General features: G+C 46.5%; 1 protein-coding gene across 3 annotated transcripts in view; it reads right to left on the bottom strand.

The window, feature by feature from the left end:
* The window catches only part of Plxna2 (plexin A2), a 203,987-nt gene that overhangs the window by 9,878 nt on the left and 170,155 nt on the right, over positions 1–23,954 (bottom strand). For all 3 annotated transcript variants that reach the window (XR_003377039.1, XR_001228954.2, XM_005348915.2), the window contains exons 14-28: positions 21,128–21,245; positions 19,045–19,181; positions 18,022–18,189; positions 17,683–17,776; positions 13,235–13,474; positions 12,173–12,316; positions 11,625–11,859; positions 9,659–9,801; positions 8,968–9,236; positions 6,717–6,783; positions 6,372–6,518; positions 5,599–5,758; positions 5,142–5,245; positions 1,324–1,423; positions 226–416 (exon numbers count right to left, since the gene is read on the bottom strand). Coding sequence is in view for 1 of the 3 variants with exons in the window: in XM_005348915.2 (XP_005348972.1) it covers positions 226–416; positions 1,324–1,423; positions 5,142–5,245; positions 5,599–5,758; positions 6,372–6,518; positions 6,717–6,783; positions 8,968–9,236; positions 9,659–9,801; positions 11,625–11,859; positions 12,173–12,316; positions 13,235–13,474; positions 17,683–17,776; positions 18,022–18,189; positions 19,045–19,181; positions 21,128–21,245 (2,317 nt within the window). In the remaining 2 variants the exon portion in view is untranslated. The remainder of the gene's footprint in view (positions 1–225; positions 417–1,323; positions 1,424–5,141; positions 5,246–5,598; positions 5,759–6,371; positions 6,519–6,716; positions 6,784–8,967; positions 9,237–9,658; positions 9,802–11,624; positions 11,860–12,172; positions 12,317–13,234; positions 13,475–17,682; positions 17,777–18,021; positions 18,190–19,044; positions 19,182–21,127; positions 21,246–23,954) is intronic.

Genomic DNA, 23,954 nt, shown 5'->3' with positions numbered 1-23,954 from the left:
GATGCTCTGGGTCAGGAGGGACAGTCTTTTCTTAGATTGCTGGTCCAACTGGGCCTTTCTGCTTTCTCTCCCACTGGATTAGAAAATACTTATAAAAGGCAGAGATAAAAAAAAAAAAGGCAGAGATAGTGGAGGCCAGCAGAAGAGTGGGCAGGATGTACCTGTAACATGGGTGTTTGTGCCAAAGTATAGGGAATAGCTTGGCCTGGGTAGTGTAGGAGTTACCTTGGTGGCCAGGAGCCGGGTCAAGTAGATCTCAGATACCATTTTGCTGCCCCGGTCGCCCTCCTTCTGGTCACCATGGTCATGGTTCTTCACCAGATGCCACACCTTGACACCACTCTCCAGGTCTGGAGTGATCATGGGTACCCGGGACCGGAGGCTGTCTGGGCTGCCTGTGTACCTGAAGGAAGAGTCTGGAAGAGGGTAGGGGATGCCAGCGTGAGGAAGGCCAACCTCCTGCCCAAAGCCTCCTTCAGGAATCCTTCCCAATTGCTGCACCTTCTCAGAATAAACATGCTTTACTTTGAAAGGACTCTTGGGACTACATAATTTATGAATAGTTTTAGGGATCCTTGGTTGGACAGAGGAGCCTACAATCTATTTCTAGAAAGAAGATTTAGACATTTGAAGAGCTTAGACACCCATGAGGATTTGGGAGTCGCTTCTCTTCTGATGTTTCCAGTAATGAACAATAATGAAGTAAAATGTCAGCTAGATATATACACACAGGCACTCTAGAAAGTCTAGATAATAAGGGCTCAAGTTGTAATGATCCTCTTTGTAGTTAATGGACACTTCTTTTGAGACCTTGAAATATATTTTCTGAACCCTTCTGGTACACTGCCTTTACCCCTAAAGCTTTTTCAGGTGGGTGGTTTAGTGCCTTTGAAGTACATGGAACCAGAACAGACAAAACAAGAAAGAGTCATGTTGCCGAGAGGAGACTGGGAACAGAAATGAAAGAATAACCAGTTCTGTGTACCAAACTAAGACACTTTCGAGAAAAGAGCTACAATTGCTAATTCAACCAGGACCACAGTTATGAAGTGAGATAGGTGAACTTCCAGTCAGGCTACATCCCTGTACTAGGCTACTCCAACTCCTTACTTGGCACAGAGAGTAAAGAAAGGGCTTGTAGTGCTACCTGCTACCTCTTTTCAAAGGAGACACATGCCCTCAAAGCTAGGGGCAGATGAGCCAGTACCTTTGTGTGAAGCTATGGCAGCAACAAGGGCTTCCTAATAAGGACAGGAACAGGTAGTCCCTGAGTATCCCAGAAGCCTAGATCTTGAGTTTCCCAATTACATTCTAACTCCTTACCATATCTGCTAATGGATGTCCGGGAGATGCTCGCAGAGGCAGGGATGTTGTAGGAGGAGGTCTGCTTGGGTACCAGAGCCACCACTGACCTGTCTGACACCTAAGGAGGGCACAAAAGGACATGGGAGAATTCAGGTGTTTTGAGATGATAAGTACTTCTAGGGAGTGTGGGGTTAGCAGAAGTTCAGAAACATTACAACAACCATTAATGCTTTTTATGTTCTCAGATCACCTGACATGTAGCCAGTCTCAACTAGGTATCTGAATTGAGATTCACACACACACACACACACACACACACACACACACACACACACACACGGTTTCAGAAAGTTAGTATGAATGAAGGAATATAAATGGTGTCATTAATAAGCCTTGTATTGATTATGCATTTGGGCTAATTCTTTAAGCTGAATTAAATGAAGTATATTGTTAACATTTCAAGAGTCTGTTTCTGCTTTTTTTATTGGAGCTAATGAAAAATTTAGAACGACAGGCATAACTAGCGTTCTATTTCTGTTGGACAGAAGGGTTAGACTCAGATTCCCAACATCTCATGTTATGGATGACTATTTCCATTTTACAGATGAAAGAAAGGAAGCAGGGGTGGGCTAAGTCACTGCTTCAGGGTCCTGACATTAATATACTGAGGAGCTGATGTTTTTCTTCAGACCTGTATGTCTCCAGAGCACACATTCTCCTCATTATATTTCCTAATTTGGGATTTTATTACAAACCATATTGGTCTGAGCCCCATCTTTCCTTTTGGCTCCAATTTCCTCCTTGCCTGTGTTGTATTATGTGTTGGCCACCTTGAAGTTTCACCAAAAGGACATCTGCCCTTGGGAATCTTGGAGAAAGATGGCACATTGCCCTGTCCTCTGAGAAGATGCCAGGCCCAGCACCCAGCAGTTGGTGGTGGTGGGGGCTGATGAATGAGGAGCCATAGAGAAGACATTTGGGGCCATCTTGATTTAAGATTGCCCTCCATCTAATAAAAACGGAGAATCCCCAGAATTGTGGTGATCCAATTAAACCCCTGACACAGAGGGAATAAAACAGCTATAATAATGTTATGGGCCATAAAACATTCCTATTAAACCATTTTTTATTTTAACAATTTTTATGAACTTTGTAAGTTTGATTTATAGCTTCGCCAGCCATAAAACCATCTTTCTGGGTCTTAAATTGTCAGTTCTTCTTTCTCACCAAAAAAGAATTAAATGTTGAGAAGTCAAACTATAAATGAACATTAGCGCTAACGAGATTCCCTGATAGCCAGCTTTAGTAGTGGTGTTTAATTTTACCCTCCTTATAAATCTACGGAAGCCCAGGCAGTCTTTTACCCCTCTCTTTGTTAATTAAGATGATTTTCTTCTGCAGGGGCTCCAAAGACCTTTGACTCCAGGAAAGGGTAGTAAAAGGGCAGAGTGGGTAAGCCTCTTGGGTCTCCATCATTCCCAGGAGGTGCCAGTGCTCACCTCCTGGTTGGAGAAGTTCTGGATTTTCCAGCTATTTGTACTATCAGCACCTAATCTATGGTTGAGGAGAGGTAAGAGGCATTAACCCTGACTCTCAAGAATTCTTGCCACCTGCAACCCAAAAATGCTCCTCTGAAAGCCTGGCAAAGGTGGGAGTTTCTACTCCCAGCAAGGACAGATGACATTATTTATGATTTGTTGCTGTCTACAGCGAAAGTCACAAGGTGGCTAATGTGACCCGTTCCAAGAGTAGTTGCTAATGATACCTTTCTCTTATCTCTCTGTCTCACTCTGTGTTTCTGTCTTTCTCCCACTTTCTCTGTCTCTGTCCACCCCCCCAGTCTCTCACTCTCTCTAATGCTGTCTCCTTACCCACCTATATTTTGTTTTGTTTTGTTTCTCTCTTTCAGTCAATAGGTGGTATAAGCCCAAGCTCAGAATACCTAGCTGGATCTGACCCCAGCTCTGCTACCACTTAGCAGTCAAATGCCTTAGCCTCTCTGGGACTTGGTTGTCTCATTAGCCTCTTGGGCTAATAATCATATCTGGCAATCACTGATGTGGTGATTATTTAAAACACTAAGACACATACAGGCTAAGTGAAGTACCTGTTACCCAGTGATCACTCAGCGTGTGTTGATATTCATGCTGCCATTTTGAATAATAACACCAACCTTATCATCTCTTGAAGGAAGATTCCCTGCTGTCCCTGTCACTCAGAACTAGAATGTGGGAAGTGCCTTGCACTCAGTAAAGCTCAGTAAATATTTGAGGAATGAATGAATATATGGACAACAAATGACATGACAGAATTGGAAGTGTTCTGTAAAAAGAGCACAATAAGAAAGGAATATTCTATTCTTATTGAAAGTCACAGGATGGGTAACCCAGGAATAATCTTTAGGGTGTTAACTCCTGAGAATGAATGAGAGAAATTATAGAAAGCCATCACCAGAGTGGGTGTTGGGCTGGAATACGCCTTCAAAGCCCCAGTTCTTGTTTACACAACTTCCCTCACTTGGGGCTGAGATCCAGGTGCAGCATGGAAGATGTGCAGGGAGGAGTGCTCTGGGGTATCCCCAGTGCCCCCATGATGTGGGAGTGTCATATATCAATCTGTTGATTTCATTGGTTAAGCAATAAAGAAACTGCTTGGCCCTCATAGGTTAAAACATAGGTGGGAGGAGTAAACAGAACAGAATGCTGGGAGAGAGAAGCTGAGTCAGGGAGTTGCCATGATTCTCCCACTCCAGGCAGACGCAGGTTAAGATCATTCCTGGTAAGCCAGCTGGTGGGCTACAGCAGATTATTAGAAATGGGCTAGTCCAGGTGTGAGAGTTAGCCTAGAAGAGGCTAGATAGAAATGGGCCAAGCAGTGTTTAAAAGAATACAGTTTCCGTGTAATTATTTCAGGGTAAAGCTAGCCGTGGGGGCGGCCGTGTGCCGGGGACGCAGCCCGCCGCTCCTACTACAACACCCCCAGATTCTTCTGTGCTTTGAGGCACTTGGCCAGCTTCAGGGCCTCCCAGTGGCTAGTCATTGCTAGCTCAGCCTAGCCAGTCAGTCCCTCTACAGGCCTCTCTTTGTAAGCCAGGCACATAGGAGGATATTATTAATCAAAGAGTCCCATGGGTCTTATAGCCTGAGGCACTTCATCTAGTTGGCTTAATTTTCCTCAGTGTCTCTCATTTCTAGCTCCTATCTCAGTACTTTCCCTAGATCCCAGGCTGTCTACCTGTGCTTAATCTTACAGAGACTCCCAAGCTGTGAGTGGCTCCCATGGGATTAAAGCAGGGTAGAGTGGATGCTTATATTCTTCTACTGGAATTCTTATGATTGTTCATCCATGTCTGCCAATATTAAAAACATATGCCTTGTCAATTTCTGTGCTGAATCTAATCTACACACCTGCTGAGGTACCCCATACAGGTAAAAAGAAAGAACATGTAAGTAATGTTTCCAGCTACTGTGAATCTTAGGGGCTGAAGACAAGTCTGTGTCCTATTCTACAAGCCAGAGAACCAATGGCTTTAGTAAAAAGACAGACAAATGAGCACAAGGCACCTTTCTGTAGCTGTCCATGTATAGGACTTTGCACTATGTGGTCCCCTCTACAGTTGCAGAAACACACAGGAGAAAAATGTCAAGGCAGTTAGATTTATTGTGGGGGCCCATGTTTTCTCATCTAATGGGCAGTCACAGCAGAGCGTCACTGTTCCAGACCCACAGAAGAAGAAAATGGAGAGAGGAAAGTACCTTGTTGGCTTTGGAGGCCTTCTAACAGAGAGAAAAGGGGATACTCTTGGGGATGAAGGCCGCAGGGAAGTCTGCCCTCACCTGGTAGTGCATCAGCGTGTTAAGCCGCTTCCAGTCACCCTCTATCTTGGTGGTAATGTCTTCATCCTGCAACACCACTCTGGCAATCCGGCCTTGGCGCCACTCTGGGTGGAAAGGATGGTATGGGTAGCAGTGAGAGTGGCAAGGGCAGTCAGGGACACCCTGTCCATCTGTCCTCTAGAGATCTAGTAACCTTGTCTCCATTGGCTGATGTCAGTGGTAGAGCTACAAGAGGGGCAGGGCAAGGCTGATGTGTAAGAGACTCACATCTGAGTGGACAAAGCCTAGGAGAGAAGTACTTCCCTGGTCACCTGGCCAGGACCTACTTATGTTTCAGTGGGGGCTGTGTATAAGGCAGAACTTCACATCCCATTTCCCTTGCCATCTCATGGCCTGATAGCTCTCTGGGAAGCCAGGTTCTGCTCTTGCCCTCCTATGCCAATGCCAGGGTTCCTACCCAGGTCCATGTCCACAGCCCTTGGCCGCTGGGAGTAGGGGACGTTCTTATATACGGCATCAAGGATCTTCTCCTTGACTTGGGTAATGGTGTCACAGTTTAACACCTTCACTGGGATCTCTGGGCTGTTCTCATTGTCAGGGTTGACGCAGTTCAGGATCTGTAAGTAGAGAATCAAGGGTGAGCTGGGCATATTTGGGAAACAGGGTGGGAAGAAGCTGTGGCCTCAGAATCTTCTTCTAAGGTTTCCTCTCCTTATAAGAAGAATAGGGAATCTCTGTCCTGAGACTTGGTTTCTTCCCTTTCTTCCTGCCATCTACTGTGAGACCTGAAGTCAAGATGTTAATCCTTTCTCAAGAAAGAGGGAATCTACTTCCTAGATGGGTTGGGGGAAGGTCAACTTGGTATGAGGCACTTGAGAAGGTTCAAGATAGATCCATGGGCATCAAGGGCTGGCCTCACATGTCCTCAAAGCATTTAGACTAGAGACCAGCACACTTGCTTTCGTTCCTTGCTAAGTATGCAGTCCCTAATGGTGAGTGAACTCTTTCTCACTTAAAATCACCTAGGGTAAACTGAGGCACACACAGCTTTTTTTTTTTTTTTAGTTAAGATGAGGGAAAGGTCTGCCTTGACCTTCATATACTCGATATGCCCTTTGAATTGCCCCAGATTGATCCCCAAGCCTCTTTTTGCTAGATGGGCTAGAAGAGAGAGTAGGGAGAGTTGCAGGTGGTACTGGGGCTGGAACCTGACATTTTTGGCTTCCTCACCAGGGTCTTGTACTCGATCTGCTGCCGGATGAGTTTGTCCTCACTCAGGGAGTAGCGGGCCTCACCAGTGATAGCATCGATGGGGCCTTTCTCCATCTGCTGCTTGATGGCACAGTACAGCATGAAGAGTGGCTCCCCAGCACATTCCTGTAGGCATCGGAGTAGAGAGTTCAGACCCTGCCTGAACCTTCCTGGCTGCCTCTGCAGCCGGGGCAGAGAACCCCAGGCCTGCTTTGCTTAACAGCAGCCACATCAAGGAATCCCTGCTTCTGAGGGGCAGGTCCCCATGTTTCTAAAGCCAGGGTATGTGGTTGGCTCTGGCCCTGCTCACTCCCTCCTTCTTACCTTCAGGAACTTGTGTAGAAGGAAAGCAAACCAGTTGGTCAGCATCTTCTCAGCCACAGACTCAGTCCTGGAGAAGGGAGAGGGGTAGGGAACCAGCCTTTACACAGGGGTCTGGTGGTGATCTAGGCTTGTTGTGTGTGTAAGAGAGCACTGGGCTAAGACTGGACCCTGGCAACCCAACCAAACCAGAAATAACTGGAAATGGGACTGGCCAGGACTGGCCAGGAGTGCGCTCTTTCCCATACTTAGTGGGAAGTTGGGGGGGGGGTGTCTTTTCCCAGGATTCAACTTTCTGAGACTCTAGAAAGTCAGGACATTTCATCCTTGCTGCTCAGTGGTACCACAGACTGTTGGTGACACCTGATGCGGGTTGCAAATGCTTATCCCACAGCCAGTTTCCTGCTCCCTCTGGTCTCATGGTGATGAATGGAATCTGTCTGCTCCACTGTGATTTCTGCATATTCAGATACTCCATGGTGCACACCTGGTATCTTCCTCTCTAAATACTCACAGGTTGCCACCGGTTTAAACCCAGACTATATTATTTACTGGCTGTATAACCTTGGGCAAATCATCTGGCTTCTTTGAGTTCATTTTCTCCATCACTACATGCACACAGTTATGATATTCACACTTCCAATTGTTAGAGTTGAATGGGTTAACATATTGAAAATGCAAAAGGTAACATCTGGCTCCACAGTAAAACACTGGGTAAATAAGAATGATTAGTACTGTAGTTCATGTGCCCTCTAGGTCTGCAGGTAGAGAGCTATGCTTAAGAGTTTAGCCAACAGGGGGATCTGTTTCTGTAAGCACTGCCTCCCCCCCCTCCCCCACCCCAGGCTGCAGGTCTGGGAACTGGGGAAGAAACAAAGCCAAAGCACTGTGACAGACCTTGTTGATGGGGATGCCAAGGGGTATTTTAACTCCCCACACATGGTGCAAATTATACCCTCTGGCTGAAGTAAACCCCAGGCATTTGCCAGGACCCCTTAGCAATCAGGGCTGGTAGAGAGTGACAATGGCAGGAGAAATTGCAGCTTTCTCTCCGGGCCCTCCCAGCACCCTCTCCCAGCATTGTGTTTGAGATTAGCTCTAATTTAAATACAACAGTCCTTAATGAAAGCTTCCAATGCTCAGAATGGCAGGATGGGGGCTCAATGCTTATAAAACAAAGCCACCCATGTGGGGTCTGAAAACCCAAGACCTGTGAGCAAAGGTACAGGAAAAGTGAGTGGAGGTGACAGATTCAACCCTTGCGGCTCAGAGCCCTAGATCTGGCACCCCATGACTTCAACTGAGGGTGAGTGCAGGAGACAGAGGGTCTCTAAAATCTGTGCCCTGCCAGAAAAGTGGCAACTTAGCAGTTGGTATATGCTAGCAATTTCAAGCCAGGAAGCCGGGACCCAAACTTGCTCTCAACCTCTAGCCCAGCATGTCTATCAGATCTAAGTATGATGATGGGAAATGGTTTGCCTGTGCTGTCCAATATGGTGGCCACCAAACACAGGGTGTCTGGACACTGGGAATGTGTCCAGCAAGATGGAGAAATTGAAGTGTACATTTCATTTTTGTTAACAGTGGCTACCATGCTGAGGCACACAGCTCGAGAAGCAAAGGGAGGGGCATAGACTAAGAGACAGGTATTACTCTTATCTTGTTTATGAGGAAACCAAACTGTTGGGATTAATGAGTCCTGGCCTTCAGTTGCTTTTCCCTCCTAGAGCCTTCTAATATAAGTTGTTGGAAGCTGTGCCTAGTTAGAGGATCAGAGGATCACCTGTTGACCGCTAACTGCAGTGTATTTAAGTCTACATGGTGTTAATAAAGATGGGCTTTCTGAACCAGCATTTGGGAGCTGTGTGTGTCAGTCTGCATCTGGGTCTGTAAACTCAACCTCCAGCCCCTTTCCCGAAGCTTGGTAACTGGGTGCCAGCACACAGAGTGCAGACACGGGGGGGGGCGCGGTGCGCGGCACCAAACCACTTTTAAAAGGCAGCTTCCCTGGTGTGAGGTCATAGAGACAAGAAATAGGAAAAGCATTCCTGTTGAGTCCCAAGACAGGGCTATGCACTTGGGTTAGAAGCCGCCCGGTTTCCCAGGACCAGCAGAAGATCACCTTCCATACTGGGTTGAAAGGAGGACACATGCAGCCCTGCACAGAAGCTATTTCTGGGGGGGTGAGGACATCCAGGGTCTATCTGACAAGGTGTCCTGTCTATAACTGCCATTCCCCTGCTGCGGGTCAGACCTGCGGAGAAGCAGCTTGGGGTGGTTCTTGTTCTCCAGGTTCTTGTCGATGAGGTCAGACAGTAGCTGCTTGAGGACGTCTGTGGCATATTCCAGGCGGCCCTGAAGGCCTGTCATGATGAGAGAAGCCACATTGCCGCGGTCACGCATGGAGAAGCTGCGCTGAAGCTCCAGTGTGCGAATGAAGGTCAACAGGAAAACCTTGTTGTTGATGAGCTGGGCGAAGAGCTTCAGGGCTTTCTCCACGTGCTGCTGTCCGTTTCCCTGTACCTGGGGTATGCAGGAGGACCTTCAGGGGGCAGACTCTGATGTCTACCCAGGCCCTAAGACCTGATGGTGATGATGCCTGCTGTAAGACCCTCTGCACGAGGGCTGCAGTCATTTCGTCCCCCAACTTAGACTCCCCCTGCTTATTTATTTCCCCTCAATTTTCTCTGCCTTGACTCATTCTCTTGAGTAAACAAACAAATGTATGAATAAGTTCAAGGTCATTTTTTAAGCCTTCTTAAATCCATGCTGATTTGGTAAATTTTTAATTAACTCGGCATTTAATCAGAAAATGACGAACCATGAGACCCTCTCTGATGGTCCTACTGCTGTGATGTGATGCTGTTAAAACTCCTGGTCCTTTCCCCTCATCATCCGACTCCTGCCCCCTGGATTTGCTGGGAACCCCTAGCCTGTGTCAGTACCTCCAGCTCCCGCAGAACAGGGTGGTCCTCAATGCCTGGGAATAGAACTCTCATGGCATAGGTGCGGTAGTCCAGGTAAGGGATTCCTGACCGGTCCAGGTCGCTGGTTAGCTCATTAATGTCTGTCTGAAGCTCCGCAAAAGCTGTGAGAATGGGTGAAGACAGGGAAGCTCAGAAGATGCTCAAGTCAGGGGAGAGGACAGAGAGAAAAGCCTGTCTGCAGGAGGAAGGAAACTGGGGTACAAAGGCAGCAGGATAGAGGGGGTGTGATAAGAAAGGAGTCCTGGACTGTTGCCGTGAGTTGTTTACTACAGGATTTTAAGGACCTCCCAAAGGCATGGTCCCCAACTTGGAGCCACTAGAGGTGGTAGGAATTGAAAGAGGTGGAACCTGAGGGAGATGTTAGGGAAGGGGATTTGTGAGACTCTGGATATCCCTCTTGGCTGCACACTTTATCTACTGTATGCAGCCTTACCACAGGCCTAGTAACAACAGGACTGAATAATACATAGAAAAATTCCAAACTGAGCCAAAATAACTTTAAAAAATATGTGTATGTATGCAGGTGAATAGATATGTGACATCTTCAGAAACACAATCTACCACCTTTGAGACATGTTCTCATTAGTGTGGAGTTCACAACTTAGGCTAAACTGGCTGGCCAGTGAGTCCTATGGATCCTCCTGTCTCTGCTTTCCCTGTGCTGGAATTATAAACACATGCCACATGCCTGGCATATTTTTATGTGAGTTACAGGCATCAGTTTCAGGTCCTCACGCATGTGCCTGTGCTACCTCCTGGACCTCCTCTTTTCTGCTTACTAGGTGATTACCTCCAGGATTTATTATAGTAAATGGAATCTGGGTAACATACTGTGATGAGGAGATGGGGCAATTTTTATGTCTTCTATGCTTATTTGTAGTTTTTTACTTCTGTATTTGCAGAGGTGGTTAAAATGTAGAGAAGAGAGTATCATGACTTCAGTCCTTTGGAGGTGTCAGAAGCAAGGGGAGAGCGAGCAGCAGGAGTTTGGCAAAGGTCAGAATAGCAAATTGATCTCTGTCCTAGGAAGATGAGCCGAGATATGGCAATCCTGGAAGGCCTTGGCTATCAAATGCTCAATCTACAGGTGACTCCAGGCAATGAAGGGCTCCCAAGTGTCTCCCTGGCTTCCCAGGTCAGAGGTAATTCTTCAGGCTTTGTGCTGTGGTTTGAGGAAGGTGGGAGGGTTCTGATCCATCTCTTCCAGCACAATTTTTCCCCCATTGTCCAACAGTTGCTTGCTTGTGAAAAGCCACTTGCAGCAAAAGGGAAAATGTTTTGATTCCTAACTGAGATGTTTACCCAGTCAGCCTGCCAGGTCCTCAACCCGAGAGAATGCCAGGTATACATGTCACCCTGTGGATGTGTCTGCGTGGGAGAGGAGAGGAAACACAATCTCCACTCCTACACACATTCACACCCAAGGCTGCCAACAAGCATGGCCTTTGGAGCATTTAGTCTATAACAGTGATAGAAAACAAATCCTAGGAGATGGTGGGCCAGGACTGAGGTAGGGTTCTCCTACTTTCCTTGCTGTGGTTTCCATATAGTGCAAAGGTACCTCTGTGAATATTAGTAAAGGGATAGACACTGGCAATTGAAGAATCTGGTCAGAGATGGTAAGGCCTGATAAAATCTCACTGTGATGGCATACAAGTCCTGAGGGGGAGCCAGCTGGCCAAATTGTGGGTTGGATTGGAGTAAAGCAGGGAGAATGAGCAATGCCAATAGACCTGTTTCCTCACTCATGAGTCTCCCCCTAGGTCTTCTCTAACCCCAGGGACAGGGGAAGCTCCTAGAAAAAAGTGAAATATAAGGCTTATGGGAGAAGGATAGGAATAAAGTCAGGGTCTTATATGTAAGAAGGGTAATGAGATTAATGAAGAAGAAAGGCTCCAGGAAGTGAGGATATACTTGCACTCACCTTCCTTGCACTCCAGGGCCACCCTAGACTCCAGGTTGTCCATCTGCATTTGTAGGCGTTTGAGCGTGAGGTCATTTTCCCTAGACTTGCGCTTGTAAGCGATGAGGACAATGATGACGATGATAAGGAGGAGGCTTCCGCCAGCCGCGATGCTGATGATGGCTGGCAGGGTCAGCAAGCTGTCGGAGATGACACTCACCGAGCCAGGTGAGAACACCATCCCACCCACGTGAACCTGTGCATTGTACACACAGATACACATAATGCACACAGGTGTAGAGCCCTGGCATGCCATCATAGCCTACAGTATTACGGTGTGAGGAACGACAGGACAGACTACAACAGCACAGTTCATATTTAGATACTGAGCAATTCCCTGGGATCTGTCTTTCTATTTATGTTCCCAACTGCTATCCATTTTAGTGTAGGGTGTGCAGAGGAGGAAACGTGGGAAGGCATGAGTCAGGCGATGAGAAGAAACGGAATCTTTCTTCGTGCATGCACGGTAAGGCTGGGCAGAGGAAAGAGACAGAAGAGGGTTCACTCACCATAACCTTGTGCTGCCCAGTAAGGTTGGGAGGTTCACAGAGCAGCTGCGTCTCAGACACAGTGACTGCACAAGGCGTCTCTCCAATCATCACTGTGTAGTTGAGTTTGGCCCCTCCAGAGGCAGGAGGGCAGAGATTTTTGCCCTGTAAAAAAACAGGTGTCTTAGTGAGGAGAATTGGCATATGCAAGCAGAAATTAATTGCCTACTTAAAAAGAGATAAAGGAGCCAGAGTGGGGCAGCAATGTAAAAATCAATAAATGCCGTCATGTCAGGTTTTCTTTTTAATTTTTTATTTAAAAGGTTTTTTTTTTTTTTAAACATACCAACCAGAGTTCCTCCTCCATCTGCACCCTGCCATAAAAGACTCCTCAGAAAGGGGAAGGTCTTCCCTGGGGAGCCATAAAAGACTCCTCAGAAAGGGGAAGGTCTTCCATGGAGAGCCATAAAAGACTCCTCAGAAAGGAGAAGGTCTTCCATGGAGAGCCATACAAGTCTGTCATATCAAGCTGAGGCAGGACAAAGCCCCTCCTCACTGTATCACAACTGGGCAAGGTATCCCTCCATAGGAAATGGGCTCTAGTGATAAATCCTGGCCCCACTACCAGTGTGGCCCCATAGATCAACCACAGAACTGTCACCCACATTTAGAGGGTCTAGTTAGGTCCTATGCAGGTTCTGCAGCTGTGAGTCTGGAGTCAATGAGCTCCCACTAGCTCAGGTCAGCTTTCTCTGTGGGTTTCCCCATCATAATCTTGACCCCTTTGCTCATATAATCTCTCCTCCCTCTCTTTGCATGTTAGGTTTTGAAGGGAGACTTCAACCAGCCATGGAGATAAAAAAAATGGCAGAGGGGGATGTTTGGGGAAGAGGAAGGGAAGAGGACAAAACGCTGGATGAATAAAGATGGAGGGGAGGACACATGGGACTTAACGGGCAGGTGGGGCACAACAAAATTCCTGGATGCTACCACCTGGAGAGTTGGCCTCCTTAAGAGGGAAGGGCCTGCAGCTCTCTCTCCCACCACTACCCAGGCTTCTCCCCTCCATTCAGTGTTTCCTACCTTCAGGATGATGGGCGAGCCTGGTTTCTGATCCAAGATTCCAGTGGGGCTGAGCAGTTCAAAAGTTGGGTTGGGATAATAGATGAACTTGGTGTCATTATAGATGAGTAAGGACTGGACATTGTTAAAGACAAAGCCAAACTCATCTGGCCGTTCCACAGTGTCCAGGCCTGGACGGTAGTCACTGGTCAGAGAAGGTGCCAGACAGGTCAGCGTGGTTGTGTTTACCACTGTACACACCTAGGAGGCAGGAAGACACATTCTGAGCACCTGGTGGGTGAAGGTGGGTCTATCATCTCCTCTTACCCTCTGAGGTGAGGATGCCTTTAACTCTGCTCATTTATTCACTGACGCTGTTTTGAGCACCTGTTTTCTGGCAGACACTGGGCTGAGAGTCTGGTGCACAGGATGAAGTAGTCTCGAGGGACAGCTCTAGATTAATTAAACAAGCATTGTAAGCTGGTCCACAGAGAGCCTGCGGCAGCACAGGGCAAGATACTGTGAAATTCATGAATGCGTGAGGAACACTCTGGTGGGGAGAACCAGATGCTCTGGGAAGTCTGTGTGTCCGCATGGCCTGAAGCAGCATTCATGAAAGATTTCCCTCATCTGAAGAATGGGAGGCTTCCCTTGGCCAGAGAGGGACAGTGCGGGGGGGACAAGCTTCAGGTGAAGAGCACAGCAATGGAAAGGTCTGGGGTTGAGGATGTGAAACTGTTTGAAGGAAAGGACAGCTGCAGTGAGGGGGTACGTGTGGGGTGTGTGTCGGTGTGTGGCGTGGGGTTTGTGTTGGTATGTGGTGTGGGGTGTGTGTCAGTGTGTGGTGCGCTGTGTGGGGTGTGGGGTGTGTCGGTGTGTGGTGTGGTGTGTGAGGTAGGGTGTGTGTCGGTATGTGGTGTGTGGTGTGGTGTGGTGTGTGTGGTGTGTGTCGGTGTATGGTGTGGTGTGTGTTGGTGTGTGTGGTGTGGTGTGTGTCGGTGTGTGGTGTGGTGTATGTCTGTGTGATGTGCGTATGGGTGTGTGGGGTGTGGTGTGGTGTGGGGCAGGAAGTGGTGAGATGAGCAGGTTGTACCTTGCGTGGTGTTCTGATAATGTTTCAGGACAAAGTGATAAGAAAACAGGAGACTGCCTACCACTTAAGATCTTAGGGTCTTTCTGTCTTTTCTCTAGCCATGTTCTCATCCATCTGCACTGGGGTAGAACCTTAGAAGGGACACTGAGCTCATGTGATCCCTTGTCTCTTGATAGACCTCTGGTCTGCTATCAAATTCTACTGGGCTGGCCCTGCTTAGCAGTGGGTTATTCTCTCCAGCAGCGGTTGGTTCAGAGGTTCAGACAGCAGCCAACCAAAGAAACTACGAATAGACTCACGAAAGAGGCTTAGGGAAGAAAGCAGGCCCCAGCTTGCCCTCCAACTTTTACTCTGTATGTACCACAGTTAGCTCAGTTTCACTGTGGGAGCTGGGCTGTCATAGAAACAGCTTAGGACACCTTTAATAAGAACTCTAGTACATCCTGCTTAGCAGTGTGTGTGTGTGTGTGTGTGTGTGTGTGTGTGTGTGTGTGTGTGTGTGTGTGTGTATGTGGACGAGAAACAGGTCCCTGTGTGAAACAGCTGACAGTAACACAGTAAAGAGCTGAATGTAAGTGGTTTCCTTTCCTGGGAATCCCACATCAGTTGATATGCAGAAGTGACGTCAGAACCTCAAACCTAAACCTTAGCTCTCCCTCACAAAGCAGCTTCCCGGTGACTCCTCTGCTGTGCTAGGGATCAGTTTCCATTCCTGTCCTTTTCACTGTACAATTCAGCAGCCCCTTTCCAACTTAATGTCCATGTCATGGTGTAGCTGGAGACACTGAGGCACAGGAAAAGCGACAGGTGCTGTTAATTAAGTACAGTTGAGTTAGAATCAAATTCCTAGTTCTACAAGGAAGACTCCAGGCTCAGCGTGATTCTCCATTGCTGTGGCATCTTCCTCCTTACCGGCTCGGTTTCCATAGACACAAATGAGGCTCCCGTGTGAATTAGAAAATCAGTTCTAAACAAGAGAGCCCTGTGTGTTGCCTGCCCTTCTTCATCACACTTTGCTTGTCAACATCCCTATGCATTTTGAGACTTTGTGCCAGCCTTTTTCACTGCTACTGGGAGATTGGAACGCAAGGAAAAGGATAACCCTAGGTAGGGTAAGGCTAGGCTGGGGCCCAAATGGACCAGAAGGGCAAAGCATTTCCTTTCCTCATCTTGTAAACAGAGGCATAGTGCTGTGGGGTTGTATTCTAGGGACACTGCCTTCCATCCAGGCCTGACAGCCTGATTACTTCCAGGCAGGTCACTATGTAGGCCTCGGGCCTTACAGCTTTCCAGATGGTGGAACTATATTTTAGTTCCTGGAAATACTGCACTATTTCCATATTTCCATAGCTACTGTGTGTAGCTATGGTGGCAGTGAGGAGATAGTCCTTAAGATGTAGATGAATCCAAAGGGAGGGGAGAGAGACCACACCTGGGCCTGTGACTTTTGCAGGATGTTAGGTAAGAAGGAAGCTCTTGCTCATTTTCTCCTTGAGGACGAGAGCTGTAGCTTTTGGGAGTCCCTTGTCTGCCTCATGCCAACATCATAGCATTCTCTCTATACTATATTTACATTTCATTTTGTGTATATTTGTGTCTTATTATATTGATTCTGCTAACTGGAGAGGGACTCTTCCCTAGCTTGTCCAATTCCTTGAGACAGCAAAAATCTTGCTACCAGCCAGCATTCCTTGTATGCAGAAACAAACAACAGAGACAGACCTCACCCAAACCACCTCATGTCATACAACCTTATGCCCTAAACATCCCAAATGGCTGGTCCTGGTTGTACCAAGCAGCCAGAAACAGCCTCTCATGTCTCAGAGGCAACAGAGATACACCAATCAATCCTCTGGCCCTGGGGCGCCTGAGCTAGAGCTTGCTTTTTCTTCTGTCTCTGCATGAAGGAACCAGTGTTCTGCCTTGGCATGGGCTCCCTTCTCTTAAGAATTGATCTGTGAGTTGCATTCTGTTTGGTCACGTTGGAATGATAACAAAATCTGTATTTTAAGAACCATATTTAACTTTTTGAGAGCAGAGGGTTTATGTACCTTAGGTATGAGTTCAAGGCTCTTACTCCTAACACCCTGGGCTCCAGAAACTTGACAGAACAGCAGTGATTGGGAGCCCAGAGAAGACTTAGCCATCAGTAGATAGACAGGGTCCAGGCTCTTTCCATGAAGATTCTGTACTTGGATGTAGGGAACATGTGTTTACCTAGCCAAAATTGCTGAGCATCTGTACCATGATGGGAAGTCAGTCCCATGAACATCTCACATGGTCAAGTTATGAAGAGTCTGGAATCTAGCATGAACTTTCCTCAAATCACTTGTGACTGGAGGCAAGTCATCTACCCATCTGGCCTAAGTCTCTCTGCTATGCAAGGAAGGTGTGGGAACCTGATGATCCTCAAGACATTTCTTGGTCCAGCCTAGCATTCTGTTATTTTGTGCACCTCTGTTTTCCAAGGAAGATTCAGCAGGCTGGGCATGTGTTAGGGATAAGAGGAGAGACATCATTTTACATTTTGCATGTCCATCTTGGCTTCACCAGTATCTCAAAGGTCACAGAGTAATGGCAGTAATTCATAGTAATAATAATGGTCATCACAGCATGTTCTGTACTATAATTATGAATACAATAATGTTTACAAAATGATGGCTGAAAAGAGCAAGACTGTGCTGCAGGAACAAACTGGAAACTTTTCAATAACTTATCTGACATTCTGTTCTTATCAGAATAGAACTTTTTGGAAAATCACAGAAATCCATAGCTGAAATGAATGTATTATGCAGCTATGCAGAGGAGTGCAGAAGCTGTGATCATCTTGCCAGCAGGTCAGAATTCTCTGTCTGCAGTAGCTGACATTAAGTAAAAACATTAACTCTATGGCTGGCCTGTTCTGAAACTGGAAAGCAAGCCTTTCAGCCATTTACCTGTGAGGAGCACAGGATCCCAGAAGTTAAAGACTTGATCAGAGCCACATAGCTCTTAAATGGCAGAGTCTTGCTTCCAATACAGAAATTCCTAGATGTGGATGAAGAACTTCTTTCCATCTCCTATACTGTTTCTCATTTAGCCTTTAAGTGAACATTTTCACTGAAGTGAGCATTACCCTTTTGTGCTCTGTCAAACTCAGCAGCCAACCCTTTTAGACCCCTGCTATACCATCTTCTGAAATTATACTGCTATCCCATTAGTTTCTTGGAGGCTCAGTTGTTTGGAACTGTAACTACAGAGTCAGGTCTTCAGTCAAGTTCCCTGTCTAGCGATCAGGTATATCCATATGCCTTTTTCCTAGCTCCTGGCCTTGTACGACATGGGCAAAGAGGCATGGTTCCTGAGGCCAGGGAATGGAAAACCAAAGGTTACTCACATTGACAGATTCTTTGCCATTAAACTTGACTCGGATCTTTGGCTCCTGAATGACATCCAAGTTAAAGCCTGTGACAGTTAGGGGTGTGTGGCCACTGGGAACAAGCAGAAACTAGGTTAAGTAAAACCCCCTTAAGTTTAGTACAGTGAACTTCAACCATTGGAATACCTGATATGAGCCATACTTGGGCTGTAAGGCCTTTGCAACCTCTTCTCCCTCTGGGTGAGTCCTGTTAACCTCACCTCCCTCCAGATACACTCCACCAACCTCACTGTCCTTCAGAGGATGTGTCCCGCCAACCTCATATCCCTCCAGATGTACCTCTCCAATCTCACGCACCTAGTGATGCTCCACTCTGGCTCAATGCGTTGGACCCGAGGGTCATCTATGTATTCAAACTGCAGACTGCTATCTATCCGGGCTCTGTCAACACTCACGGAGACAGGGACCGGTCCCAGTCCATTGGAGGATGGGGGTGAAACACAGAAAATCTCATTCATGGACCTCCTGATGGGAAAACAGAGAAGGGTTAAGAAAAAAAAAAGATGGGCATGAGCTATCTTGAAAGGCATGTTCCTTATCCCATGTGTGGCCCATGACTCATTATGCTGTTTTCTTATTTTCTGTGATACAGAAATACCCTTCACTGGTGTCCGTCAGTACTTTCCTTTTACCTTAGCTGGATTAAGAAGAGAGCACAGTAGAAGGAATACTTAGAGAACATGGGCCAAAACAAGGCTCTGCTGGATTTTGGAGAACTCTTTCTGGATTTTTCTAGAATCTAGACTCTAGTCAGGTTGTCAATACATAGTCACGTAATACCAGCCCCCTATTATGATAAACACATGGGGCCTTCTCTTGCAGAGCTAATAGTGAAAAACTCTCAGGTGGTCAACATTGGGCAAACTGGGGCCTCACCCATAGATTCCTTTAGAATCCTCCTGGAGTCTACATCTTTATGGTTCATGGGTTCATGGGTTCATGGGTTCATGGGTTCATGGGCTGACAATATTAGATTTTTTTTTCATTTGTTTGTGTTAATGCTCAGGAGATCATCCTGAGGACAAATTTGTCTTTAACTTGCTGAGACCATGTGACCTCCATAAGTCCCAAGTCCCTACAGTGAAACTCAGCCTGGGAAGCTACTGGGCTCTTTCCTCATTTCTTCTGATAGCCCTTCCTTCCAGTTCCCTATAGATGTTACCAACGCCTCTGATCTATAGGACATAAACTGATAAGTGGCATACATTTCTAACAATGGCTGGTATGGGCCATTGTTTGGGCCAAGGAAAGGACCAATGACAAGGAGGCAAAAGGCATGCCAAGCCAACAAGAATACATCATCTCTCAAGGTTAACTTACCCATCGAATTTGCAGGTCTGATTGCCCAGGTACACTGCCACACTGCTCCCAGCACCAAGGTAATGGCCTGTGATGGTCACCTTGGTACCTCCTGACTCTGGTCCCCGAATGGGGCTGAGTGACAGCACAGAAGGGTTCTTTGAAAAGAAGAGAAACATCCACAGCTTAGGTCCAAGGCTAGACCTAACAGTAAGAGGGATCATCATCATGCTGGAAGCTAAGGTACTTTTCCTGCTCTTTGTAGTTTCAAACATCACTGCTTTGTCTGGAGGTCTGTTCAGGGAAGGTGAAGGGCTGCCATACACTGGGATTAATTAACTCCCTGGGGAGTCTTATACTCACAACACTGAAGGGAAGCTGACATGACACTGACTAATTTATCAATTAGTTTGAAAATTGAAAACAATTTGAAAATGCTGCTTAATATAGAGCCTATCCTGATTTCTTTGGCACAAAATCAATATGACCGAGTAAAATGTTCTTGCTTAAGTTTGGCAGCTGATAGACTGTAGCCTCTATAAATGGTCCATATATATGTCCTCTTGTCCTGCCCTAAGCACTGAGGACTTCTGGTACCATCAGTAAATGTTAAACATGGCCATTCTGACCCTTACTGGTGGATGAGACTATCACTTGCTGGCATGCTCACTAAGTTGTACATTAAGCTACAGCTTAAAAATTTTTTCTAGCTTATTACACACCAAGGAGTTGACCTAAACCAGAAAGAATTGCTTCTGCCTAGTGGGCAGTGGTGTGGAAAATGTTTTCTGTTTGTTTGTTTATGTTTTTGTTATCTTGTTAGATAGTCTCCCCAGATAGCTAGTTAGATAGCTCAGGCTGGCCTTGACTTTGAGTGAGACCCCCCTATCTTCGCCTCCTGAGGCCTGGGATCAAAGACACGGGGCACCACACGTAGCTTGGGAAGTGAATTTAACTTAGTGAGTGGATTCTAATCTGTACCAACTCTTCACTATCCATGGCCCTGAAGTGGGTCATGGGATTATTTTGAATTTCAGTTTGCTCCCTTGTCCATTGAGGAAGGTAAGATGGGCCCTTCCCAGTTGTGATATTTACAACTCCCTCCCTTTTCTCTTTGCTCCCCGCCTCCTCAAGCCCCCCCCCCCCCAGGGAAGGAAATGAAGCACAGTGGCTGCAGACAGGCCAATCTGAGAGAGAAAAGTACAAGGGAAAAGGTAGTGATGCCAAAATGAGAACATGGGCCTAGAAGCTCTAGACAAGGTAGTAAAACACTTTTAGGGGAAAAGAATTTTGTGGTTTAATGATTTTTCAACACTCTTAGCAAGGCTGATTTGACCCAATTCGCCTCCTTAACACTTTTTAATGAAGTACTCAATGTGGAAAGGTTGGTAAGATTTAGAAAAGGAACTTAAGGGTCCCAACACAATGTATTGATTCAGGATGAATTGAACCTAGGCAGACTCCAGGGCCTCAGAAACAATTTATTGATTTGGCATGAGTTTAGTGCCAGCCTCACAGGAAGCCTTGGCACAAAAACTGCCTGTTGTTTGAACACAATGAAATGTCTTTGGTCGAGGTGCATATGTATGTGTAACCATACTGACACATAGAACTGTCAGCTTTTATTTTCCCTCTCCTGGTCGTGAACACAGAGGTATGTCTCTGCCAGATCACAGTGACTCTTCTAACTCTTCCCTTAAAATATCTCATCAAAAACCAAAGCATATGAATAAATATAAATTAGTTAATTAGTCTATCCTCATTAGGCTGAAATTAGACAACAATGTCACACTGGAGGAACAAAAGGGAACCCAGTCTTCCATCTAGAATCCTTTTTCTAAGAAAGCCCCATTTAGAGCTCTGAACTATGGTTCTCTGGGACTCTGGGACTCCAAAGTCTCTGGTTTTTCTTTGGTTTGCTTAAAGTCACATGTGACTATTTAACCCCAGAAATCAGGCTTCTAAGCAGGGAGGCAAAAAATTTCCTTTTATTGGTTGCCAAGGTTTGCCTGGCTGGGAGGGGCAAATGAGATTTTTCTAGAAGTCTGGAGCAAATAAATGTGTATCCTTGCTGGCTGTGGTCAGCCTTGGTCCCAGTACTTACCACGAAAGTGTATTGCTGGTGGGAATTTGTCATGAACTCTTCGTTGCATTCCCCAATGCACAGGCGTACAGGCCCAGATGTAGCGCCCAGAGGGGCATGGCCCATCTCACAGACGATCCTGAGAAGACAGCACACCTTCCAGTGAGAGGCTTGACAAGGCCACAATCGCTACTCATTTGCTCAGCAGCGAGTGACCCTTGTCAAAGCAGTGATCATTGTCTTGTTTTAGGGCTAGACCATGGTTCAGTTTAGTACCCATGTGACCATTGGTATAGCTCTGGCTGCCTGGGCTTCATCTCATCTGCACAGTGAGAGGTTAGATGTGATTATATATAAAAAGCTGTGGGTACTTCTGATATACCACGTAGCTTAATTCAACTACCATTCCCATGAGCATCTAGTGCGGGGTCTCACCATGGATCATTTCTAGGATTGGTGGAATAAATGATGGAGGGGCAGTACTTAGTTGGTGTTTTTTGCTATGCAGCAAGCCAACAACATAGCAGCTCTCCCTAAGAGCACAAGTGAGTGATTATTTGTCACACTGGCTGATTCGGCTGTAGTCTCTTTCCTGCAGTGAGTTTTCAGTGGGGCTAGATAATCTGGTGAGATAATGTGAGCAGCCAGACAGCATCTCCCAGCACAATGGCAGAAGTGCAGACTCCTGGAAATGGGTAAAAAGGTGGTGGTGGCTGAGTCCATTAGGTGCCAAGGAACACTTAATCAAAGCTGAACATACTTAGTGGGTGACATGGCCTTGGTTAGAAGTCACATCTCACACTGGCAGGTGGGCTGGAGGAAGATGTTCTGTGCTTTCACTGCAGGTCAGATCAATACCCCCTGGTGATTTCCCTGGCTCCTGAGATAAGTTACAGAACATTTAAACACTGGCCCCTTGAGTCACAATGCCTTACACAAAGGGTGGGTTGCAGGGGATGGGTAGGATTGAGGAAATTAGACTTTGGGGAAGGAGCCCTTGCCTGGAATACTGGGTCTGGGGTAGGCAGGAGAGGGTCCTACTAGTCTCAGCAAATAGGAGGCCAGGAAAGGAGGAAAGAAATCCCCTTCTTGCCTCCTGACTCCATTTCAGATCCGAAGAGCAGTGTCTGTGCTAAGCTTGCTGAGTGGGGAGTCAGGAAAGCAAATTCCCTCCTCATTAATCTCCTGTATTATCCTGGCACAGTGGGAAGACCTACCTGTGTTTAACAGAGCAATGTTTATCTAAATAGTTTCTCTAGGAAAGAAGGTAACTAAACATTGACTTCATTTCAATGTAATAAAACTTGCATGAAATGGATATCGCACGCTTGCGCGCGCGTGCGCGCACACACACACACACACACACACACACACACACACACACACACACACACCATGCCACTGATCTCCATCTCCTCCATAACAGTCAATCCTCAATAAGTACTTTGACTCCTGGTAAATATTTACTTAGCATACAATAACCACCTTACTACATTTAGCACATAAGATGTAACAAGAAAGCACTTCATGGAAGAATGTTCTCCCTTTACTTTATCTATGAATAAGTAAATTCATTATGAACACACATAAGCATGACAGTAACAATCAATTAGTGTTTAGCATGTTGTCCTCTAAAGCTCATTAGGAAGTATCTGAGAAGCTTAATCTAAGGTGCTGTGTTTGTTAATTTTCATGCTGCTAATTGCTTGGAGTAACAACTCAAACACTGTTTTTTGGTGCTGGACTTTGCTTTTGTTTTGGGTCCCTGACTTTCTACAGTCACCCTTGGACCCCTGAAAGAACTCTGAAGAGTCAGCTAATTCTGGAGCACAGTGAATGTGGGGACTGGGAAGCAGATGAGCCTTTCCATTTCTTCTGATCAAGGGCTGGCTCTTTCCTCATTCATGGCCTGTGTACACTCTGTGGGAGAGAGCCAGCACAGGAGAAAATTACTGTGGAAAAAGGAGGTTGGAGGACATGTGAAAGTTACAGAAAGACTGAACTATTGCTCTTGGTCCTGTTTCAGAAAAGGTCTAGCCTGCCCCTTTCAACAGTTCACGGAAGGCTTAGGAATGGGCTGGGCTTCGGAATGTCTTTCTAGGTTCTGAACATTTTCTTGCTTGGGGTTCATATTCTAAAAGCTAAGCTTTATGTGTGGAGCATCTGGGAGAAGAGTGACAGAAGAGACTGGGCCAACCTAGTGTCTGAACTGAGTACCTTCAGCTGGCTTTGAATGCCATGCTTGAATGGGCCTGAGACATGGTGTCCTCATGGAGCAGCTGAGCTCTGTCTCACCTGCAGTGTGACTAGGGAGGGGGTTGAGGTCAGCAGCAGGCTATGAACAAGGGTCTGCATGGCCACGTCTGAGAAGTCAGGCTGGAGTTTTCAGGAACTCAAGCAGCACTGTGAATGGAATGGAACTGTCTCTCTCTTTTCCTTTCAACCTGTGAGCCTGATAAGGCAGGGTGTAGAGGACGTGAGTGTCCATAGGATGCCTGTCATAGCTCTGGGAGATGAGCTACAGAAGTAAAGGTGCTGCAGAAGCGAAAGGGCTATAGAGAAGAAGAAGGATTATGACACAGTTGAATATATAACTTAATGACAAGAGCTATCGCTGCTGACAGTAGAGGCAGCTCACAAGATGGAACCTCATGACACATCAATCCTCTGCTCCAGGAAGGGTCTTATTTCAGACTTACAGGCAACCAAGACTCAGGGATGCTAGATGACTTATTTAGGGTCACATTCCAGCAAGTGGAGGAGTCCTGACTGAAAGATAGGTGAGCCTCAATCTGAAGTTTATGCCTTTGATCACTCCATTTTGTGGAAACTGGCCTATCTATCTATC

Source organism: Microtus ochrogaster, chromosome 6, assembly GCF_000317375.1.
Source record: "Microtus ochrogaster isolate Prairie Vole_2 chromosome 6, MicOch1.0, whole genome shotgun sequence".
Taxonomy (NCBI): Eukaryota; Metazoa; Chordata; class Mammalia; order Rodentia; family Cricetidae; genus Microtus; species Microtus ochrogaster.
This window is presented reverse-complemented; position numbering and strand designations above follow the sequence as displayed.